Source organism: Sus scrofa, chromosome 1 (genome assembly GCF_054392235.1).
Source record: "Sus scrofa isolate SSC_HxYL_T2T_F1_AM1 chromosome 1, Sscrofa_HxYL_maternal_Yorkshire_Landrace_v2.0, whole genome shotgun sequence".
Lineage (NCBI taxonomy): Eukaryota > Metazoa > Chordata > Mammalia > Artiodactyla > Suidae > Sus > Sus scrofa.
Window position 1 is genome coordinate 154665717 of NC_139383.1, and position 19305 is coordinate 154685021.

The 19305-nt window shown below is 39.5% G+C and overlaps 1 protein-coding gene across 1 annotated transcript in view; it reads left to right on the plus strand.

Moving 5' to 3' along the window:
* Window positions 1–12209, plus strand: part of TRPM1 (transient receptor potential cation channel subfamily M member 1) — a 138320-nt gene extending 126111 nt beyond the window's left edge. The window contains exon 27 of the mRNA XM_085013924.1: window positions 9955–12209. Within this exon, the coding sequence (XP_084870050.1) occupies window positions 9955–11221 (1267 nt within the window). The 3' untranslated portion in view covers window positions 11222–12209. The remainder of the gene's footprint in view (window positions 1–9954) is intronic.
* Window positions 12210–19305: the final 7096 nt, after the last annotated feature.

Here is a 19305-nt window from a genome sequence, read left to right on the forward strand (position 1 = left end):
AAATCAGTCCTTGGATTTCCACCTGTGAATGTCAAGATTTGTGAATCATGATTTAAGCATTTATGGGAAGTCACAAAATAAGCCTAGCATAGGAGACAGTTCCTCATGTGTACTTTTTGTCAATCATTTCATTTACGAGTGAGCCTAAATTTTTTTCTTCTTCTTTTTTGGCCACATCCGCAGCAGATGGACATTCCCAGGCCAGGGATCAAATCTGAGCTGCAGCCGCGGCATAGATGACACCTGCAGCAATGCCAGATCCTTAACCCACTGCACTGAGCAGAGGATCCAACTTGTGCCACCTCAGAGACGACACTGGATCCTTAACCTGCTATGCCATAGCAAGAACTCCAAAATTCATTTTTTTTTCTTTCTTTTTCACATACTCTAAAAGTTCAATACAAGTTCCCTTGATTGGGCACAGCCGTCTAAAATGTGCTCTCTCCACACTTTAGCATTTACGACAAGCTTGAAATAGCCTCTGACAATTTTTTTTTAACCTAAACCACATCACAAAGCTTTGTTTCTTCCACAGCTTCAACTAAGGGAGTGGCCATAGTGATGAGAAATTTAAGGGACACTTTAAAAGAATCTTACACAGAGCCCTTGGTAACTTATTCACTGCAGCAGGGAGGGGAGGTCAGGAATTTAAGAGAAGCTACGAAACCGGGTTTGAGGTTTCTTTTTTCTGTGTGAGTGGCCAGCAATGCTGTTATCTGGAGTAGGTCACACAAGGGGAACAAAATAGGCAGAGAATTATAAACGATTTGAAAGGGAAGATACTCATCTACATTTTACCAGCTTCTTTATGTTTGAATAAGTTTGTGCAGCTGCTTTATCTCTAAATGTTGTGTTTGTTAAAGGATCTCAAGTGTGTTACAGAGGCAATGTGGTTTAACATGAAAGGAATGCATTATGGGACAATAGTTTTGAAGTAAGCCGGGAGATGTTACATTTAACCAAGAAAACCAAGACATACTTGAAGTCATGGAAATGAAGAGTGAAATGTTCCTCTGTTGATCCCTGAAACACAGGAGGAGGAAGAACCATTGGCATCTGTCTTCAAGTCTCCTGTGGTGGGGAAGCTTTTAAAGCAGAAAGTCAGGACTCCTTATCCATGGCAGATTTGGCGAAGTTGGTCCTCCCTTTGGCAAACTTCTAGGAAGCCAGACCCTTCCTGCTCAAATGATGTGGTTTCCTAAGGGGTATAAAAATAGTCCTCTCCCCATGCATTAAGAATAGAAGCCAAGGACCTTCCCACACATCAGGGCCTAGCTGTCAATGCTGCCAACAGAAGTACATCAGCAAAAGTCATTCTAGGACAAGGGAGAGCAAGGTGGCTACAGAAGCAGCTGGAAGTGCATAGGAGATGCAGTCAGGCAGAGGGCAGAAACTTTGTGCCAAGAAGAACAGCAGGGAATCAGGAAGTGGGTGAGAGGAAAGCAGGAGCAGGAGGGCAGGATTTAGAAGGCTGTGCAGAGAGGGGAGCAAAGCCATACTAGACACAGACTCAAAGCAAACTAAAGACCGCCTATACATTTCCACAAAAAAAAAAAAAAAAAAATAGAAAGGTGGAAGAAGATCAAAGCCTAATAAACCCACACTAAAATATTTGCTTTCGCACACGTATGAACTTGCCAAAACAGAGTGCCACACTGCTGTGGACCCAGAGGCTCCAAAATGGAAGTCAGAATCCCCTCTGCCCAGCCACCCCGGGGACAAATTCAACTTTGAGAAGGTAGTCCCAGGTCCTGGGCATAACTTTCTGCCTTTTAAAGTTTGCAAACTGATGGAAAGAATTCATGCTATACCTATTCTTAGAAATATAAAATATGTCTATAAAAGCAGGTTTTAGTTCAGGTAATATTATGGTTTTATAGACTGTTGCCTGATCTTCTAGGAGCTAAAAAAAAAAAAAAAACTAATAGCAGATATTTATAATCTGTCATACTCTTTCTTTCTTGTACCCCCATTAAGGGAATACCAACTATTAAATATAATGAACAATTTTAAGTTACTGGTATCCTTCAGACAATTAAATGACTTCTTATCCCTGAAGTTAACCATGTGATCACCTGAACTTAATTTTTTGTGCGTATTGGCACAATGTTGTAAATCAACCATACTTTGATAAAAAATTTTAAAAAAGGTTTTTTCTTTTTTAAAATTTATTTTATTGAAGTAGTTTGATTTACAATATTGTGTTAATTTCTAGTGTACAGCAAAGTGATTCAGATATAGATATATCTATATATAGATATATATATCTATATATATACACACATTCTTTTTCATATTCCTTTTCCTTATAGGTTCATCACAGGATATTAAATAGAGTTCACTGTGCTATGCAGTAGAACTTTGTTGTTTATCCATTCTAAACATACTAATTTGCATCTGCTAATCCCAATCTCCCAATCCTTCCCTTCCCCACTCCATCACCCTTGACATCCACAAGTCTATTCTCTGTGAATCTGTTTCTGTTTCTTTATTTTATTTTATTTTTTAACTCAATTTTACTATATTTATAGTTGTACAACCATCATCACAACCTAATTTTACAATATTTCCATCGCAAACACCCAGCCCATCCCTCCTCCCGGAAACTGTCAACTTTGGTTACATGGGTTTAATTCTGGGCTTTCTATCCTGTTCCACTGTTCAAAGTCTGTGAGTGAGTTTCTGTTCTGCAAATAAGTTCACTGTATTCTTTTTTTAGATTCCACATATAAGTGACAGCATATGATGTTTGTGTCTCACTGTCTGACTAACTTCACTTGGCATGATAATTTCTAGGTCCATCCATGTTGCTGCAAATGCCATTATTTCACTCCTTTTTATGGCCGAGTAATATTCCATTGTGTATATGTAACACCTCTTCTTTACCTACTCCTCTATCAATGGACATTTAGGTGGCTTCCATGTCTTGGCTATTGTATATAGTGCTGCAGTGAATATTGGGGTACATGTATCTTTTCAAGTCATCTGAATAGATGCCCTGGAGTGGGATTGATAGATCATATGGTAATTCAATTTTTAGTTTTCTGAGGAATCTCCACACTGTTTTCCTTAGTGGTTGCACCAATTTACATTCCAACCAACAGTGTAAGAGGGTTCCCTTTTGTCCACACCCTCTCGATCATTTGTTGTTTGTAAACTTTCTGATGATAGACATCTGGCTGCCATCGATTTCTGTGTATTAATTTTGTATCCTTTAACTTTACCAAATTCATTGATGAGCTCTAACAGTTTTCTGGCAGTGTCTTTAGGATTTTCTAGGTATAGTATCATGTCATCTGAAAACAGTGATAGTTTTACTTCTTCCTTTCCAACTTGGATTCCTTTTATTTCTTTTTCTTCTTTGATTTCCATGGTTAGAACTTCCAAAATGTTGAATAGTAGTGGCTAGAGTGGACATCTTTGTCTTGTTCCTGATCTCAGTGGGAATTCTTTCAGCTTTTCACCATTGAGAATGATGTTCGCTGTGAGTTTGTCAAATGTGGCCTTTATTATGTTGAGGTAGTTTCCCTCTATGCCCACTTTCTGGAGGTATTTTATCAGAAATGGGTGTTGGATTTTGTCAAAGGCTTTTTCTGAATCTATTGAAAAGATCATATGGTTTTTATTCTTCAGTTTGTTAATGTGGTGTATCACACTGATTGATTTGAAGACATTGAAAAATCCTTGCATCCCTGGGATAAATCCCACACAATCATCTGTGTGATCCCTTTAATCACACACATGATCTGGGTTTGGTTTGCTAGCATTTTGTTGAGAATTTTTTCACCTATGTTCATTAGTGATATTGGCCTGTAATCTTTTTTTTAATGGTATCTTTGTCTGGCTTTGGTATCAGGGTGATGGTGGCCTCATAGAATGAGTTTGGGCGTGTTCCTTCCTCTGCAATATTTTAGAATAGTTTCAGAAGAATAGAAATTATTTTTGATAGAATTTGCCATCTGGTCCTGGACTCTTGTTTCTTGGAGGTTTTTTTATCACAGTTTCAATTTCAGTACTTGGGATTGGTCCATTCGTCTTTTCTATTTCGTCTTGGTTTAGTCTTGGAAGATTGTACTTTTCTAAGAATTTGTCCATTTCTTCTAGGTTGCCCCCATTTTACTGGCATGTAGTTGCTTATAGTAGTATCTTAAGATCCTTTGTATTTCTGTAATGTCCATTGTAACTTCTTTTTAATTTCTAATTCTATTGAGTATTCTCTTTTTTTCTTCATGAGGGTGGCTAAGTGTTTATCAATTTTTTTGAGCTTTTCGAGAACCAGCTTTTAGTTTCATTGATCTTTTCTATGATTTTCTTAATTTCTATTTCATTTATTTCTGCACTGATCTTTATGATTTATTTCCTTCTGCTAACTTTGGGTTTTTGCTGTTTTTTTTTTTCTCTAGTTGCTTTAGTGTAAAGTTAGGATTTTTTTTTCTTTTTTTTTTTTGTCTTTTTGCCATTTCTTGGGCCGCTCCCGCGGCATATGGGAGGTTCCCAGGCTAGGGGTCGAATCGGAGCTGTAGCTGCCAGCCTAAGCCAGAGCCACAGCAACGCAGGATCTGAGCCCATCTGCAACCTACACCACAGCTCATGGCAACACTGGATCGTTAACCCACTGAGCAAGGGCAGGGATCGAACCCACAACCTCATGGTTCCTAGTCGGATTCGTTTACCACTGTGCCACAACAGGAACTCCCAAAGTTAGGATGTTTATTTGAGATTTTTCTTGTGTCCAGGAAGCTTATTGCTATAAACTTCTCTCTTAGAACTGCTTTTCTGCATCCCATAGGTTTTGGATTGTTGTGTCTTTGTTGTCATTTGCTTCTACGTACTTTTTTAAAATTTATTCTTTGATTTCTTTAGTGTTGCTTTGGTTGTTTAGTAGCATCTTGTTTAGTTTCCATGTGTTGGTGTTTTTTGCAGTTTTCTCTTGTTATTGATTTCTAGTCTTAGAGCATTGTGGTTGGAAAAGATGCTTGATATGATTTCAAATTTCCTTTTTTCTTTTTTTCTTTTCTTTTCTTTCTTTTTTTTTGTTTTTTTTTTGTTTTGTTTTGTTTTGTTTTGTTTTGTTTTTTTTTTTTTGCTTTTTAGGGCCACATCATTGCAGCATATGGAAGTTCCCAGGCTAGACATCAAATCAGAGTTACAGTTGCCAGGCTACACCACAGGCACATCAATGCGGGATCCAAGCCACAGCTCACAGCAATGCTTGATCCTTAACCCACTGAGCAAGGCCAGGGATCCAACCTGCATCCCCATGGATACCAGTCAGGTTTGTTACCATGATGGGGGTTTGAGCCATGATGGGGACTCCCAATTTCAATTTTCTTAAATTTACCAAGGCTTGATTTGTGGCCCAGATGTGATTTATCCTAGGGAATGTTCTGTGTGCACTTGAGAAGAATGTGTTCTGTTGCTTTGGGGTGGAATAGTCTATAAATATCAAAAAGTCCATCATGTCTAATGCATAATTTAAGGCCTATGTTTCCTTATTGATTTTCTGTCTGGATGATCTGTCCATTGCTGTAAGTGGGGTGTTAAAGGCCCCTGCTATTATTGTGTTATTAACAATTTCTCCTTTTAGGGTTGTTAGCAGCTGCCCCATATTTTGAGGTGATCCTATGTTGGGTGCATATATATTTACAACTGTTATATCTTCTCCTTTGATCATTATGTAATGTTTTCTTTGTTTCTTACAACATTCTTTATTTTAAGGTCAATTGTGTCTGAAATGAGTATTGCTACTCCAGCTTTCTTTCGATTACCATTTGCATGGGATATTTTCTTCCATTCTCTCACTTTCAATTTGTATGTGTCCCTAGAACTGAAGTGACTTTCTTGAAGACAGCTTATATATGGGTCTTGTTTTTGTATCCATTCAGCCAGTCTATATCTTTTGGTTGGGGCATTTAGTCCATTTACATTTAAGGTAATTTTGATATGTACTTATATGTATGTTCTTATTACCATTTTATTAATTGTTCTGGATTTGTTTTTCTTGGTCTTTTTTCTTACCTTTTTCTCTTGTTCTCTTCTCTTGTGATTGCTGACTTTAGTATTTAGTGTTGTGTTTAGATTGCTTTTTCTTATTTGTGTGTGTATCTGTTGTCAGTTCTTCATTTGCAGCTACCACGAAGTTTTGATATAGGAATATGTATATATGTATGGAATTTTTTATGTTGCTGGTCTCTTGATTGCAAATGCATCTCCAGTATTCTGCACTTGTACCCTCCTCTTTACCTGATTTCTGGTTTGGGTAGCATATTTGTGTGTGGATGATTTCCAATCTTTATATATATGCCTTTACTGGTGAGCCTTGTCATTTGTAATATTTTTGTTTCTAGCTGTGACCCTTTCTTTCCCACCTAGAAAAGTTCCTTCAGTGTTATTATAAAGATGGTTTAATGGTGCTGTATTTTCTTAGCTTTTGCTGCTCTATAAAGCTTTTGATTTTTCCTTCAAATCTGAATGAGAGCCTTGCTAGGTAGAATAATCTTGCTGGAGGTTTTTTCATTTCATGCCTTTTTTTTTTTGTTTTTTTTTTTTTTGTTTTTTTTTTTTTTTTGTTTTTAGGGCCACACCCAAAGCCATATGAAAGTTCCCAGGCTAGGGGTCAAATTGGAGCTGTAGCTGCCGGCCTACACCACAGCTACAGCAACTCAGGATCTTAGCCATGCCTGAGACCTACACCACAGCTCATGGCAATACTAGATCCTTAACCCACTGAGCAAGGTCCTCATGGATCCTAGTCAGGTTCATTTCTGCTGCACCACAATGGGAACTCCACTTTCATCACTTTAAGTATATCATGCCAATCCCTTCTGGCCTGCAGAGTTTCTACTGAAAAATCAGCCAGTAACCTTATCAGGGTTCCTTTGTTTGTTATTTGTTTCTTTTTCCTTGCTGCTTTCAGTATTTTCTCATTGCCTTTAATTTTGGTCAGTTTGATTAATATGTGTCTTTGGGTATTTCTCCTTGGATTTATTTTTTATAGTACTCCTTGTGCTTCCTGGATTTGAGTGAGTGATTCCTTCCCTATGTTAGGGAAGTTTTCAGCTACCTCTTCAAATATCTTCTCTGGCCCTTTCTCTCTCTCTTCTCCTTCTGGCACCCCTGTAATACAGATATTGGTGCATTTGAAGTTGTCCCAGAGTTCTCTTAGATGGTCTTCATTTCTTTTTAATCTTTTTTTTCTTTTTTGCTCCTTGTCAGTGATTTCCACTAGCCTGTCTTCCACCTTGTTTACTCCTTCTTCTGCATTCTGCTCTTTGTTCCTTCTAGTGAATTTTTTATTTCAGTTATTTTATTTTGCATCTCTGCTTGCTTAATCTTTACATCTTCTATTTCTTTGTTCAGTATTTCTTATAATTAATCAATCTTTGCCTCCAATTTATTTCCAAGCTCTCAAATCATCTTTGCTATCATTAGTGTAAAGTCTTTTTCATGGAGGTTGGCAATCTCCAGATCACTTAGCTGTTTTTCTGGGGTTTTTTTTTTTGTGTGTGTGTGTGTCCCTTTATCTGAGTCATAATTCTTTGCCTTTTCATTTTGTGTAGATTTTTAGTGTGGTCTCCTTTTTGTAGACAATAGGGTTGTAGCCACTCTTGCTTCTGATGTGTGCCCCCTTTGTGGCTGAAATTGGTACAGGGTCTTGCTACAGGCTTCCTGATGGGAGGGACTGGTGCCTACCCAGTGGTAGGAGGAGCTGATTCTTATCGCTCTGGTGGGTGGGCCTTCATCTCTGGGCATTATTAGAGGCAGCTGTGTGCCTGGGGAGGGGTCTTTAGGCAGCCTGTTTACTGATGAGTGGTGCTGTGTTCCCACACAGTTTATTGTTTGGCCTGGGGCTCTTCAACTCTGATGAGTAGAGACAGATTTTTCCAAAGTGTCCACCTCTAGAGGAGTTCACACTGATGATTATTCCCAAGACCTTTGCCTCCAATGTCCTTATCCCACAGTGAGCCACAGTCATCTCCTGTCTTCCCAGGAGATCCTACAAGAACCGTAGGCAGGTCTCACCCAGATTCCTGCGGAGTCTCTGCTTTGCCCTGAGACCCGGTGGACATGAAACTCTGTGTGTGCCTTTCAAGAATGGAGTCTGGGGAGTTCCTGTCGTGGCTTAGTGGTTAATGAATCCGCCTGGGAACCATGAGGTTGCAGGTTCAATCCCTGACCTTGCTCAGTGGGTTAAGGATCCGGTGTTGCCGTGAGCTGTGGTGTAGGTCACAGATGTGGCTCAGATCCCGTGTTGCTGTGGCTCTGGCATAGGCCAGTGGCTTCAGCTCCAATTAGACCCCTAGCCTGGGAACCTCCATATGCTGTGGGAGCAGCCCTAGAAAAGGCAAAAAGACAAAAAAAAAAAAAAGAAAAGAAAAGAAAAGAATGGAGTCTCCATTTCCCCCAGTCCTATGGAGCTCCTGCACACAAGCCCTGTGGCCCTCAAAGCCAAATTCTTTGGGGTCTCCTCCTCCCAATGCATGGCAGGCAAGGGGACCTGATATGGGCTCAGAACTCTCACTCCTGTTGGTGAGCCTCTGCAATATAGTTACTTTCCAATCTGTGGGCTGCCCACTGGTGGGTATGAGGATGCTTATATCACATAATCACTCCTCCTACCATCTTGATGTGGCATCCTCTTTGTCTTTTGGAGCAGAGTATCTTTTTAGATAGTTTCCAGTCTAATTTTGTTGAAGGTTGTTCAGCAGTTGGTTATAATTTTGTTGTTTTTATGAGGGAAGCTAAGCTTTAGTCCTTCTACACCGTCTTAATCCCATCCTTCTTTTTCTGTTTTATAGATAAGTTCATTTGCATCATATTGTAGATTCCACATATCAGTAATGCCATATGATATTTGTCTTTCTCTTTCTGACTTCACTTAGTATGATCATCTCTAGATCCATTTACATTACTGTAAATGGCCTTATTTCATTCTTTCCAATGGCTGAGTAGTATTATTTTGTATGTATGTACTACATCTTTATCCATTCATCTGTTGATAACACATTTAGGTTACTTCCATGCCTTGGCTATTGTAAATAGTGCTGCAGTGACATTGGGGTGCATATATCTTTGAATTATAGTTTTTTCCAGATAGATGCCCAGGAGTGGGATTGTTGGATCATATGGTAGTTCTATTTTTAGTTTTCTAAAGAATCTACACACTGTTTTCCATAGTAGTTGCACCAACTTACATTCCCACCAAGAGTGCACAAGGGCTTCCTTTTCTCCACATCCTTTCCAGCATTTATTATTTGTAGACTTTAAATAATGGCCATTCTGACTGGTATAATGTGGTATCCCACTGTAGTTTTGATTTGTATTTCTCTAATGATTAGCAATGAATCTGAATTACCAGCAATTCATTTTCTGAATCCCTTGAACTTCAAATAAGGGGTTTAATTCATTTATTGTGTCATCATAACCATTCATTGCTGACAGAGTGAAAACTCAAAAACCTAAGTGCCTTTATTCTCAGAGGCATTGATAAACCAGCTAAGAGACCAGAGCTGGAGCCAATTCTGGAGCCACTCTAGGCACCTTCAAATCCCGGCTCCACTGTTGCCACCCATATGTCCTTACTTGTGTACTCCATGACTTGATTTACCCATCTGTAAAATGGTCATGATGACAATAATGCCACCTCATAGGGCTGGTAGGAGTTAAACAAGCCTGGAATAATTACCTCTGTGAGGGCTTATTAATGAATACATCAGGCACCAAGAGCAATGAACGGCAAATAGAACTCTGTTAACTGTATTTCTATTATTTTCCAATGTGCCTCATGGTAATTTTCAGTGGTTATATTAGTGAAGTTCAAAAATATGCCCAACCAGCCCCATCATTCCCAAATGCCTGAAAAAAATCACATAACAGCAATAACATTATATGTTGTTTTTTGGTTTTAATTTAGTTCATCTTGGTTTAATAACCCTATCCCTTTGTATTCACCAGAGTTGAAAATATGTCAATGAGGTTGGAAGAAATCAATGAAAGGGAAAACTTTATGAAGACTTCCCTACAGACAGTCGACCTTCGGCTTTCCCAGCTGGAAGAACTTTCTAACAGAATGGTTAATGCTCTCGAAAACCTTGCAGGAATTGACAAATCTGACCTGATACAGACTCGGTCCCGGGCTTCTTCAGAATGTGATGCAACATTTCTCCTAAGGCAAAGCAGCATCAACAGCGCCGACGGCTACAGCCTGTACAGGTACCATTTTAATGGGGAGGAGTTGTTGTATGAAGATACTTCTCTCTCCATGCCACCAGGGACAGTGTTCAGGAAAAAAGCTGGCTCCTTCTGCACGCAAGAAGAGAAGGACCAAAGAACACATCTGGCCCCAGAGCTCCAGGGCAGCCTTCACCTGCCACCTGGCACACCAGCAATCCCAGATTGTAGTCAGCTTGCTGAAGACCACATGAAGATCACCTCTGAGCTGAAATTAGATCCAGATATTGGGATTTCACCTAAAGACGATGAAAGGCAGGCCAACTCTAAAAGAGAAGAAACTGTTTCCCTATGTTTAAATGAAACAAATGTCCCACAGGGACAGAACGAGTTTGATTTTCCCGGCACTCAGCTAACAGTGGAAACAACAAAGATGGAAGGCACCACTTCTTATCCCTTGGAAGAAGCAAAAATGACACACTATTACCCTGATGAGACGTTCTGTGCTTGCAAAACAATGAAGTCCAGAAGCTTTGTGTATTCCCGTGGAAGAAAGCTGGTCAGTGGCGTTAACAACTGGAATGCAGAGTACAGTGAGGTTGTGGGCCAGCCGTGCCCCTCAGCAGTTCAGCAATGGACCACAGAATGGAAGTATCAAGTTCACAAGATTACACGTTCTCAAAGTACAGATATCCCTTCCTTTGGGTCGGAAGCTGCAGCATGGGCCGAGCACAAAGGACATTGCACAGACACTGAAGATGAAAACTGTGTTTCTAAAACAGCCCCTGAGAGCTCTCCTTTGTCTCTAGCTGTTACTGACAGAACTGACAAGGAAAACTTACTGTCTGTGCAAACAGACAGGACTTTGGGATTCTCATCTTTAAGGTCAAAAAGTTTACACGGCCACTCTAGGAATACTAAAGCCATTCAGGGCAACTTAGAGAGATCTGGACATGCCAGCAGTGTAGGTAGCTTAGTAGTTGTGTCTGGAATCACAACTGAAGAACAGAAAGGTAAGCAAGAGAAACCTTCCACAGAAACTGAGTGCTAATGTGTTTTGTTTATTTGATGTTTAAATCAGAACCATGAGTGAGTCCATATTGGTCATCTTAAACATCAGCAATTTCTGAAAACATTTTCACTAAAAATGTTGGTGATTTGGACTTGTTAATTTAAAGTTTAATGCACTAAACTTTAATATTTTGTTAGCATGTGTGACTAAACCTAGTTTTTTTAGTTGGAGTAGGACTAATGAAAGTGATAATACTCCAATCATGATAAACTGCCTAATCAATACACAAGATCCTACAATCTCTTTATTTCTGGGGGCAACCAAATAGCCTAAGAGATGACTTTGAGTGCCACCAATAGGTTACTTAAGGGAGTAAGCAATTATTTAAGAAAGGGAAATTAAAAAGAAGGCAAATATGAAAACAGGAGGGGTGAGAGAGAAGAACAATAAAAGTATAAAGTACAAGAAGTGAGAATTGGAAAGGATCCATAAACATACGTTCTTTATGGGTTTTGTTTGTTTTACATTTTAATGTTTTATGCTTAAAGTTACACGATAAATAAAAAAGTGCACAATTATATCCAACGTCACTTTGTAATAGGGTAGGGTGACCAAGAATTTTGTTAATGTGTAAAAATAAAGTATCCAACATGAATTTTCCTGTTGTCATGTAGTCCCAGCTGGCAAACACCAATGAATGGTACCTCTGTCTCTGCAATAGTTTGTGCAAAGCTAAAGGCTACATACTCAGGGCGGGAACTGTCAAGAATCACAATGATGATTCATGGCTGAAAACACAAGCTGTGCTTCAGTTTGTAAGTTCAAAGACACAGCAGCACCATAAACTGGCAAGGGAGAGACAGACAGACACAAACAGATTGATTCACTGCAGTTATGCTGAAGGTACTGACCAGAGACCTCAGGAGACTAAGAGTTTAGTAGCCAGATTAGAATCCCTGAACTGGGCTGGATTTATTCAGAAAGCACTGGTATACCATTGCATGGTTGGTAGGGCTTTGAAATTTAATAAAGGATACCATTTATTTAATAAGGAAAATGATTGCTTATTTGTCTATTGTTCTGATGAGACTTTGGGGGGTTTTTTGGGGTGGAGGGGCACACCTGTGGCATATGGAATTTCCCAGGCTAGGGTTCAAATCAGAACTGTGGCTGCCAGCCTACGTCACAGCCACAGCAACACCAGATCCAGGCTGCATCTTTGACCTACACTACAGCTATGGCCATGCTGGATTGTTAACCCCCTGATCAAGGCCAGGGATCAAACCTGCATCCTCATGGATACTAGTCAGGTTCTTAATCCACTGAACCATAATGGGAACTCCCAAGAGCCTTTTTTTTTTTTTTTTTTTTGGTCTTTTTGCCACTTCTTGGGCTGCTCCCACGGCATTTGGAGGTTCCCAGGCTAGGGGTTGAATCGGAGCTATAGCCATTGGCCTATGCCAGAGCCACAGCAATGCGGGATCTGAGTTGCGTCTAAAACCTATACCACAGCTCACGGCAACACCGGATCCTCAACCCACTGAGCAAGGCCAGGGATCGAACTTGCAACCTCAGGGTTCCTAGTCGATTCGTTAACCACTGAGCCACGATGGACACTCCAGTCTTTTTTTTTTTTTTTTAATGATTTTTTTTTTTCCATCATAGTGAGACTCTAATCAATCCAGCTACCTGTGTTATTTGACCCAATGCTTAACCTGTTCCATTTAACCTCATTTCTGAATCTCTGCTTTTGGGGCCAAGAAATCTTTCAACCCTTTGCCACATCCTAGGAAAACAGATTTTTTCGGAATAAGCTGGAGAACCTTAGACAGCTCGAAAGACCAGGTCCGAAGAAGGCCAAGCTTCTCTTTGGAATTCTCGACCTGCTACTCATTACAGAGCCCCCTTTTCTAGGTCACTCTCACTTTGTCTCAGGTATGGGACCTGAGTGTATTCCTGAAAGTTTCACTGAATCTCCTGTCCAAATGTCGGCTGAAAGGTATGTGATTTTTTTTTTTTCTTAAGCTGTTTGTCTTGTGGATCCAAATGAGTATATTCTAATGGTGGAATTTCAGAACCTGTGGTAGGGACCTTTCTTGCACATCTGGAATCATATGATATAGCTATTTATGTGCTCTTCCAACCCAATACAAGTCAGATATTAAGGGGCTAGACTGCTTGTTATTATATTATTATTAATCCAATGTCATTCCAATTTTACTAAAGATAGGAGACTAAATATTAAGGACATCCAATCTGATCAAATCAGATATACTGATTAATAGTATATCTAGCAAATTAAAATGGAAACACTGCATATGTTCAAAGCATTTAGTATAGACTATTGATGAGAGTGTAAATTGGTGCAGCCACTCTGGAGAATAGTATGAAGTTTCCTTTAAAAATTAAAAATAGAGTTGTCACATGATCCTGTAATCCAACTCCTGGACATATATCCAGAAAAGATGAAAACTCACTAAGTCAAAAAGGTACATGTACTCCAATGATCACTGCAGCACTATTTACAATAGTCAAGACATGGAAACAACTTAAATGTCAGTCAATAGATAAAGAAGATTTTGGATAGATAGTTATAGATATAGACATAGACAATGGAATATGACTCAGCCATAAGAAAGAATGAAATAATGCCATTTGCAGCAATATGGATGGACCTAGAGATTACCATACTAAATGAAGTATGTCAGACCATAAGATACCACTTAAGATACCACAAATACCATATGATATCACTTATATGTGGAATCTAAAATATGACACATGTGAACTTATTTACAAAACAGAAATAGATTCCGAGACATAGAAAACAAACTCATGGCTGCCATAGGGGAAAAAGGGTAGAGGGATAAATTTGGAATTTGGGATTAACAGATAATCACTGGTATGTATACTGTATATAAAATAGATAACCAACAAGAACCTGTGTATAGCACAGGGAACACTACTCAATATCTTGTAATAATCTATAATGGAAAAGAATCTGAAAAAGAATATATGTGTTTGTGTGTGTGTGTGTTTGTGTATGTGTATAACTGAATCACTTTGCTATATACCTGAAACACTGCAAATCAACTACACTTCAAAAATATACATTTTTTTTTTAAAAGCATTTAAGGAGTTCCCATTGTGGCACAACAGAGATGAATCCAACTAGGAACCATGAGGTTTTGGGTCTGATCCCTGGCCTTGCTCACTGGGTTAAGGATCTCGTGTTGGCATGAGCTGTGGTGTAGGCCAGCAGCTGTAGCTCCAATTCGACCCCTGGTCTGGGAACCTCCATATGACAGGAGTGCGGCCCTAAAAAGCAAAAAAAAAAAAAAAAAAAAAAGCATTTAGTGTAGAACTGTCTTAGTAAATAAATTAGAATTATATTTCTATTATAAGTAAAACAATAAGTAACATAAGAAACTTTTTTTTTTTTTTTTTTTTTGCCTTTTCCAGGGCCACACCCACAGCATATGGAGGTTCCCAGGCTAGGGGTCTAATTGGAGCTGTTGCTGCCAGCCTGCACCAGAGCCACAGCAACGCCAGATCTGAGCCGAGTCTGTGACCTACACCACAGCTCACGGCAATGCCGGATCCTTAACCCACTGAGAAAGGCCAGGGATTGAACCCACAACCTCATGGTTCCTAGTAGGATTCATTAACCACTAAGCCACAACAGGAACTCTAAGAAAACTTTTATACCTTTTTTTTTTTTTGGTCTTCTTAGGGTCACATCTGCTGCATATGGAAGTTCCCAGGCTAGAGGTTGAACTGGAGCTGCAACTTCTGGCCTATACCACAGACACAGGAATGCCAGATCCAAGCCACATCTGCTACCTACACTGCAACTCATGGATCCTTAACCCACTTAGTAGGGCCAGGGTCAAACCCATGTCCTCACGGACACCACTCAGGTTCATTACCACTGAGCCATAATGGGAATTCCAGAAGCCTTTTATTCTTGTATCCCATAAACTCTGCCACACTCATAAATGCTATGATGAGATGTTTGATACAAACTTAAAAAGCTCTTTTAAATTTCAATAAAGGGGAATTAAAAATTAAACTACCAAAAGACTTCATCATAAGCAACTTTCTCCTTTGAGACTATATGACTGCCTACTTTCTGCACATATATTGCATCACAAGGTTTCCATAATTTAGGTTTCAAAATTTAAACTGTTAATGTTCTCATATAGTTATTCCATATCAAAAATGCATTTGACTGGATATAAATTGGAAATAGAAATGAATTTATCATCTTGCTATCTCCTACATAAAAAAGACAATTTTTATAGAAACATTTTTTATAAAATAAAAGATACAGGAAATCACACAAAACAAATATATGTCTTAATTAAATATCATAAGATGGACATCCTTCTAATCTCTACCCATTTTTATAGAATGTGCCAGCCACCCCAGAAGTTCCAAAATATCAGTCTCGACCATCTTCCTCCCCACAAAAGTAACTGCTGTCCTTTTCTGGTAACCACCTCCTGGCTTTAAAACAATGACTACAAAATCGAATGGCGGAGTTCTCGTCGTGATGCAGCAGAAACAAATCCGACTAGGAACCATGAGGTTGCAGGTTCGATACCTGGCCTCACTCAGGGGGTTAAGGATCAAGTGTTGCTGTGAGCTGCAGTGCAGGTCACAGACATGGCTCAGATCTGGCATTGCTGTGGCTGTGGCATAGGCCGGCAGCTACAGCTCCAATTAGACCTCTAGCCTGGGAGCCTCCATGTGCCACGGGTAGGGCCCAAAAAAGATAAAAAGACCAAAAAAAAAAAAGAAAATCAAATGGCTTAAAACATCTATTTTGGAGTTCTCATTGTGGCTCAGTAGGTTAAGAACCTGACTAGTATCCATGAGGACACCAGTTCAATCCCTGACCTCACTCAGTGGGTGAAGGATTCAGCGTGTAGGTTGCAGATGCAGCTTGAATCTGGCATTGCTGTGGTTGTAGCACAGGCCGGCAGCTGCGGCTCTGATTCAACCCTTGGCCTGGGAACATCCATATGCTGCAGGTGTGGCCCTAAAAAGAAAAAAAATCTATTGTATTATGCTCATGAATTCTCTGGGTCAGGAATTCAGAAAAGGCATAGCAGGAAAGCCCCTGATTTGTAGTGTTTGCTGATTCCCATGGTGTAAATATTCCTACCCTGGCCAGCTTCAAGCTGACATCACTGAATGTGGCATTGAGAGGGAAATGCTAATGTAGTACAAACTAGCAATGGGGAGTTCCCATCGTGGCATAGCAGAAACAAATCCAACTGAGAACCATGATGTTGTGGGTTCAATCCCTGGCCTCACTCAGTGCGTTAAGGATCTGGCATTCCCATGAGCTGTGGTATAAGTCGCAGATGTGGCTTGGATCCTGGGTTGCTGTTGCTGTGGTGTAGGCCGACAACTGTAGCTCTGATTAGACCCCCTAGCTTGGGAACTTCCATATGCTGCCGTTGCGCCCCTCGAAAGCAAAAAAAGCAAAAAAAAAAAAAAATCAAACTGGCAATGGCACATCATTTTGTCTCCTCCACATGTTTGAGCTGGGAAGACTCAAAGTCTGGAAGGGCCTAACAGCTGGAGGCTGGAATCACCCAGAAGCATCATCCCTCACATGTCTGGGAGTTGATCCTGGCTGTCAGCAGGGATCTGAATCTCAGCTAAAGCCCATCTGCCAGACCACCAGTGCAAGCCTCTGAGTGTGCACTGGGCTTCCTCACAGTATGGCAGCCTCATAGTAATCCGGTCAGGGTTCGAAAAGTAAGCATCCCAGTAAGCAAGAAAGAGATGTCACTATTTCTTAGGACCTAGCTTTGGAAGTCAGGCAGTGACACTTACACTGGATTTTCTTGGTCACAGGGGAGTCAGTAAGACCAGATTCAAGTAAAGGGGTCATATGTGGGAGGCATGTTTAAAACTTGCAGACATGCTTTAAAATCACCATACTAGCATTTCATGATAGCTTTATCACATGAATGTTCCACTGTAGTTTAGTATCCCTCTTTTTTTTTTTCCTTTAATTTGCTGGTTCCATTTCTATCCCTTTCTCTTTCTTACAATTCATCTGTTGAAGAATGTGGGCCATTTGTCTTGCAAAGTTTTCCATGGTCTAAATTTTACTGGTTGAATATTTATATTAGATGTGTCCTACTCTGCCTGAAAGTTGATGGGAGACTTCAGAGGCTTGTTCAGGCTTGGGTTTAATGCCTCCAGCAAGGCTACTTGGGTGGTGTTGCTTCTTTCATCATGAAGCATATGTCTCCTTGTCTCTCTTTTTATGTTGTCAGCAGCTGTTCATACTCAATACCTGGATCCCTTAATTCATAGGAGGTTGAAACTTGTATACTCAAATCCTATTATTTCTTTTCCTTTCATCAGTTAGAATACTTTGTAAAGAGACAATCTCTTTCACCTACTATTTGATTACACAGGGGTACAGTTCATACTGTACAACAGAAACAATGGTTGATTGTTCCCATTTATTTGCCAGTTTTCAAGATAATGAATTGGTTCTCTATCATCCTCCAAAGGTGATTGATATATTTTAAATATATACATATATGTATACATATACCATTATGATTTCATATCTGATATGTTTCAATACATTGTTGTTACTAGAGTACTCCACAGCAATGACAACACCAGATCCTTAACCTGCTGCACCATAAGAGAACTCACTGCAATTATTATCCTTTTACATTTTCCTTCCTTAAATATCTTAAATATGTTACTCCATTTTCTTCTTTCTTCTGGCATAAAGCATTGCTGTCAAAAGGTAGATGATAATCTAATTTTTTCATCTAAAACTTGTCTGCTCTTTTTTGTGTAGATACCCAAAGAAATTTTCTTTATTTTTTCTTTAAAGTCCAGTAGTTTTACAAGAATATATATTAGCACTGGTAACTCTGGCTCAGTATTCTCAAGTGTAGTATATTCTCTCGATGTATAGTTTCAAAAGCTTTTTTTTCAAGAACATTTTCTTAAAGTATAGTTTGTAGTATCTGTTCTGTTTCCTTATTCCCTACCCTGCTTTTTCCTCAAGGGTTCCAGTTATCTGTATGCTGGATCTCATTTGCCTATCCTCAATATTTGCCATTTTCTTGCTTATCTTGTTTAATCTCCACTGATTTTTTAAAATTTTTCTCCTTTTTTATCTTTCATTTCTCTTTAAGACCTAAATAATTGGGTTTATTCACCATTGGGTTTCTTTTGGTTTATCTTCATTTCTGAAATGCTGGGTGTTAGTTTTGATCTGCGCTGAAGGCATGTCTTTCTGATGTGCTTTTATTGGCCATAGGAGCTCAAATCTGTTCTTTTTCGTTATAATAGTTTTCTATGGGATTTGATGTCCATACTTTCCTTTGACTATTTTCACGTGGAATTAATTTTCTCAAACTTTTTGAAGGAGGCAGTTGTCAGAATAGCTTTTCTAACTTCACAGAGAACCTTTTCTTACATTCTGGCATTGCAATTTTGTAAAGTCAGCTTACTTTCAGAGCTTTCTGGGTCCTCCATTTTTTTCTGGCCCTCCTCTTTTCTTTGTCTCAACTTGCCTCAAGTTTGTTTCCCAGCAGTTTATCCACAGCGTGCTTTCCTTTCTTTGAAGGAAGCCTGGTAAGTTAGGTTCAAGAGTTCCTACAGCAGTATTGTTCCATCTCCCAGACCTTGCTGTGAGCCCTTGCCTCTCAGGCCATAGCAAACACAACTGTCTAGTTTGCCTGCTCCTCTCAACTTGACTGGCTGGGCCAGTAAATACCTTCTTTATATTTTTGGATCCTCCATATACCCTTTTGCTGATATCACAAAGGTCTTGCTATCGGTTTGCTCCTATGTGTCTATACTTTGGAAATCATGGGGATACCGTTTCACTTAGATATGTGATCAGTGCTGTCTGTGGGGTTTTGTTTCCTTTGTCTTTTTTCATGGAGAAACTGAACAATTATGCTGCTATTGTTAACTTCGCAGAACAGATTTTTTAAATGACTTAATAGTCATGTTAAAGGACCATGTACTCAGGCGATAGCATAGCTTTGTAGACATTATATATAACCACCATGCATTGGCTCTTCTGTGGCTACCACCTCTTTTATCCAGACTGTTATAAGAGC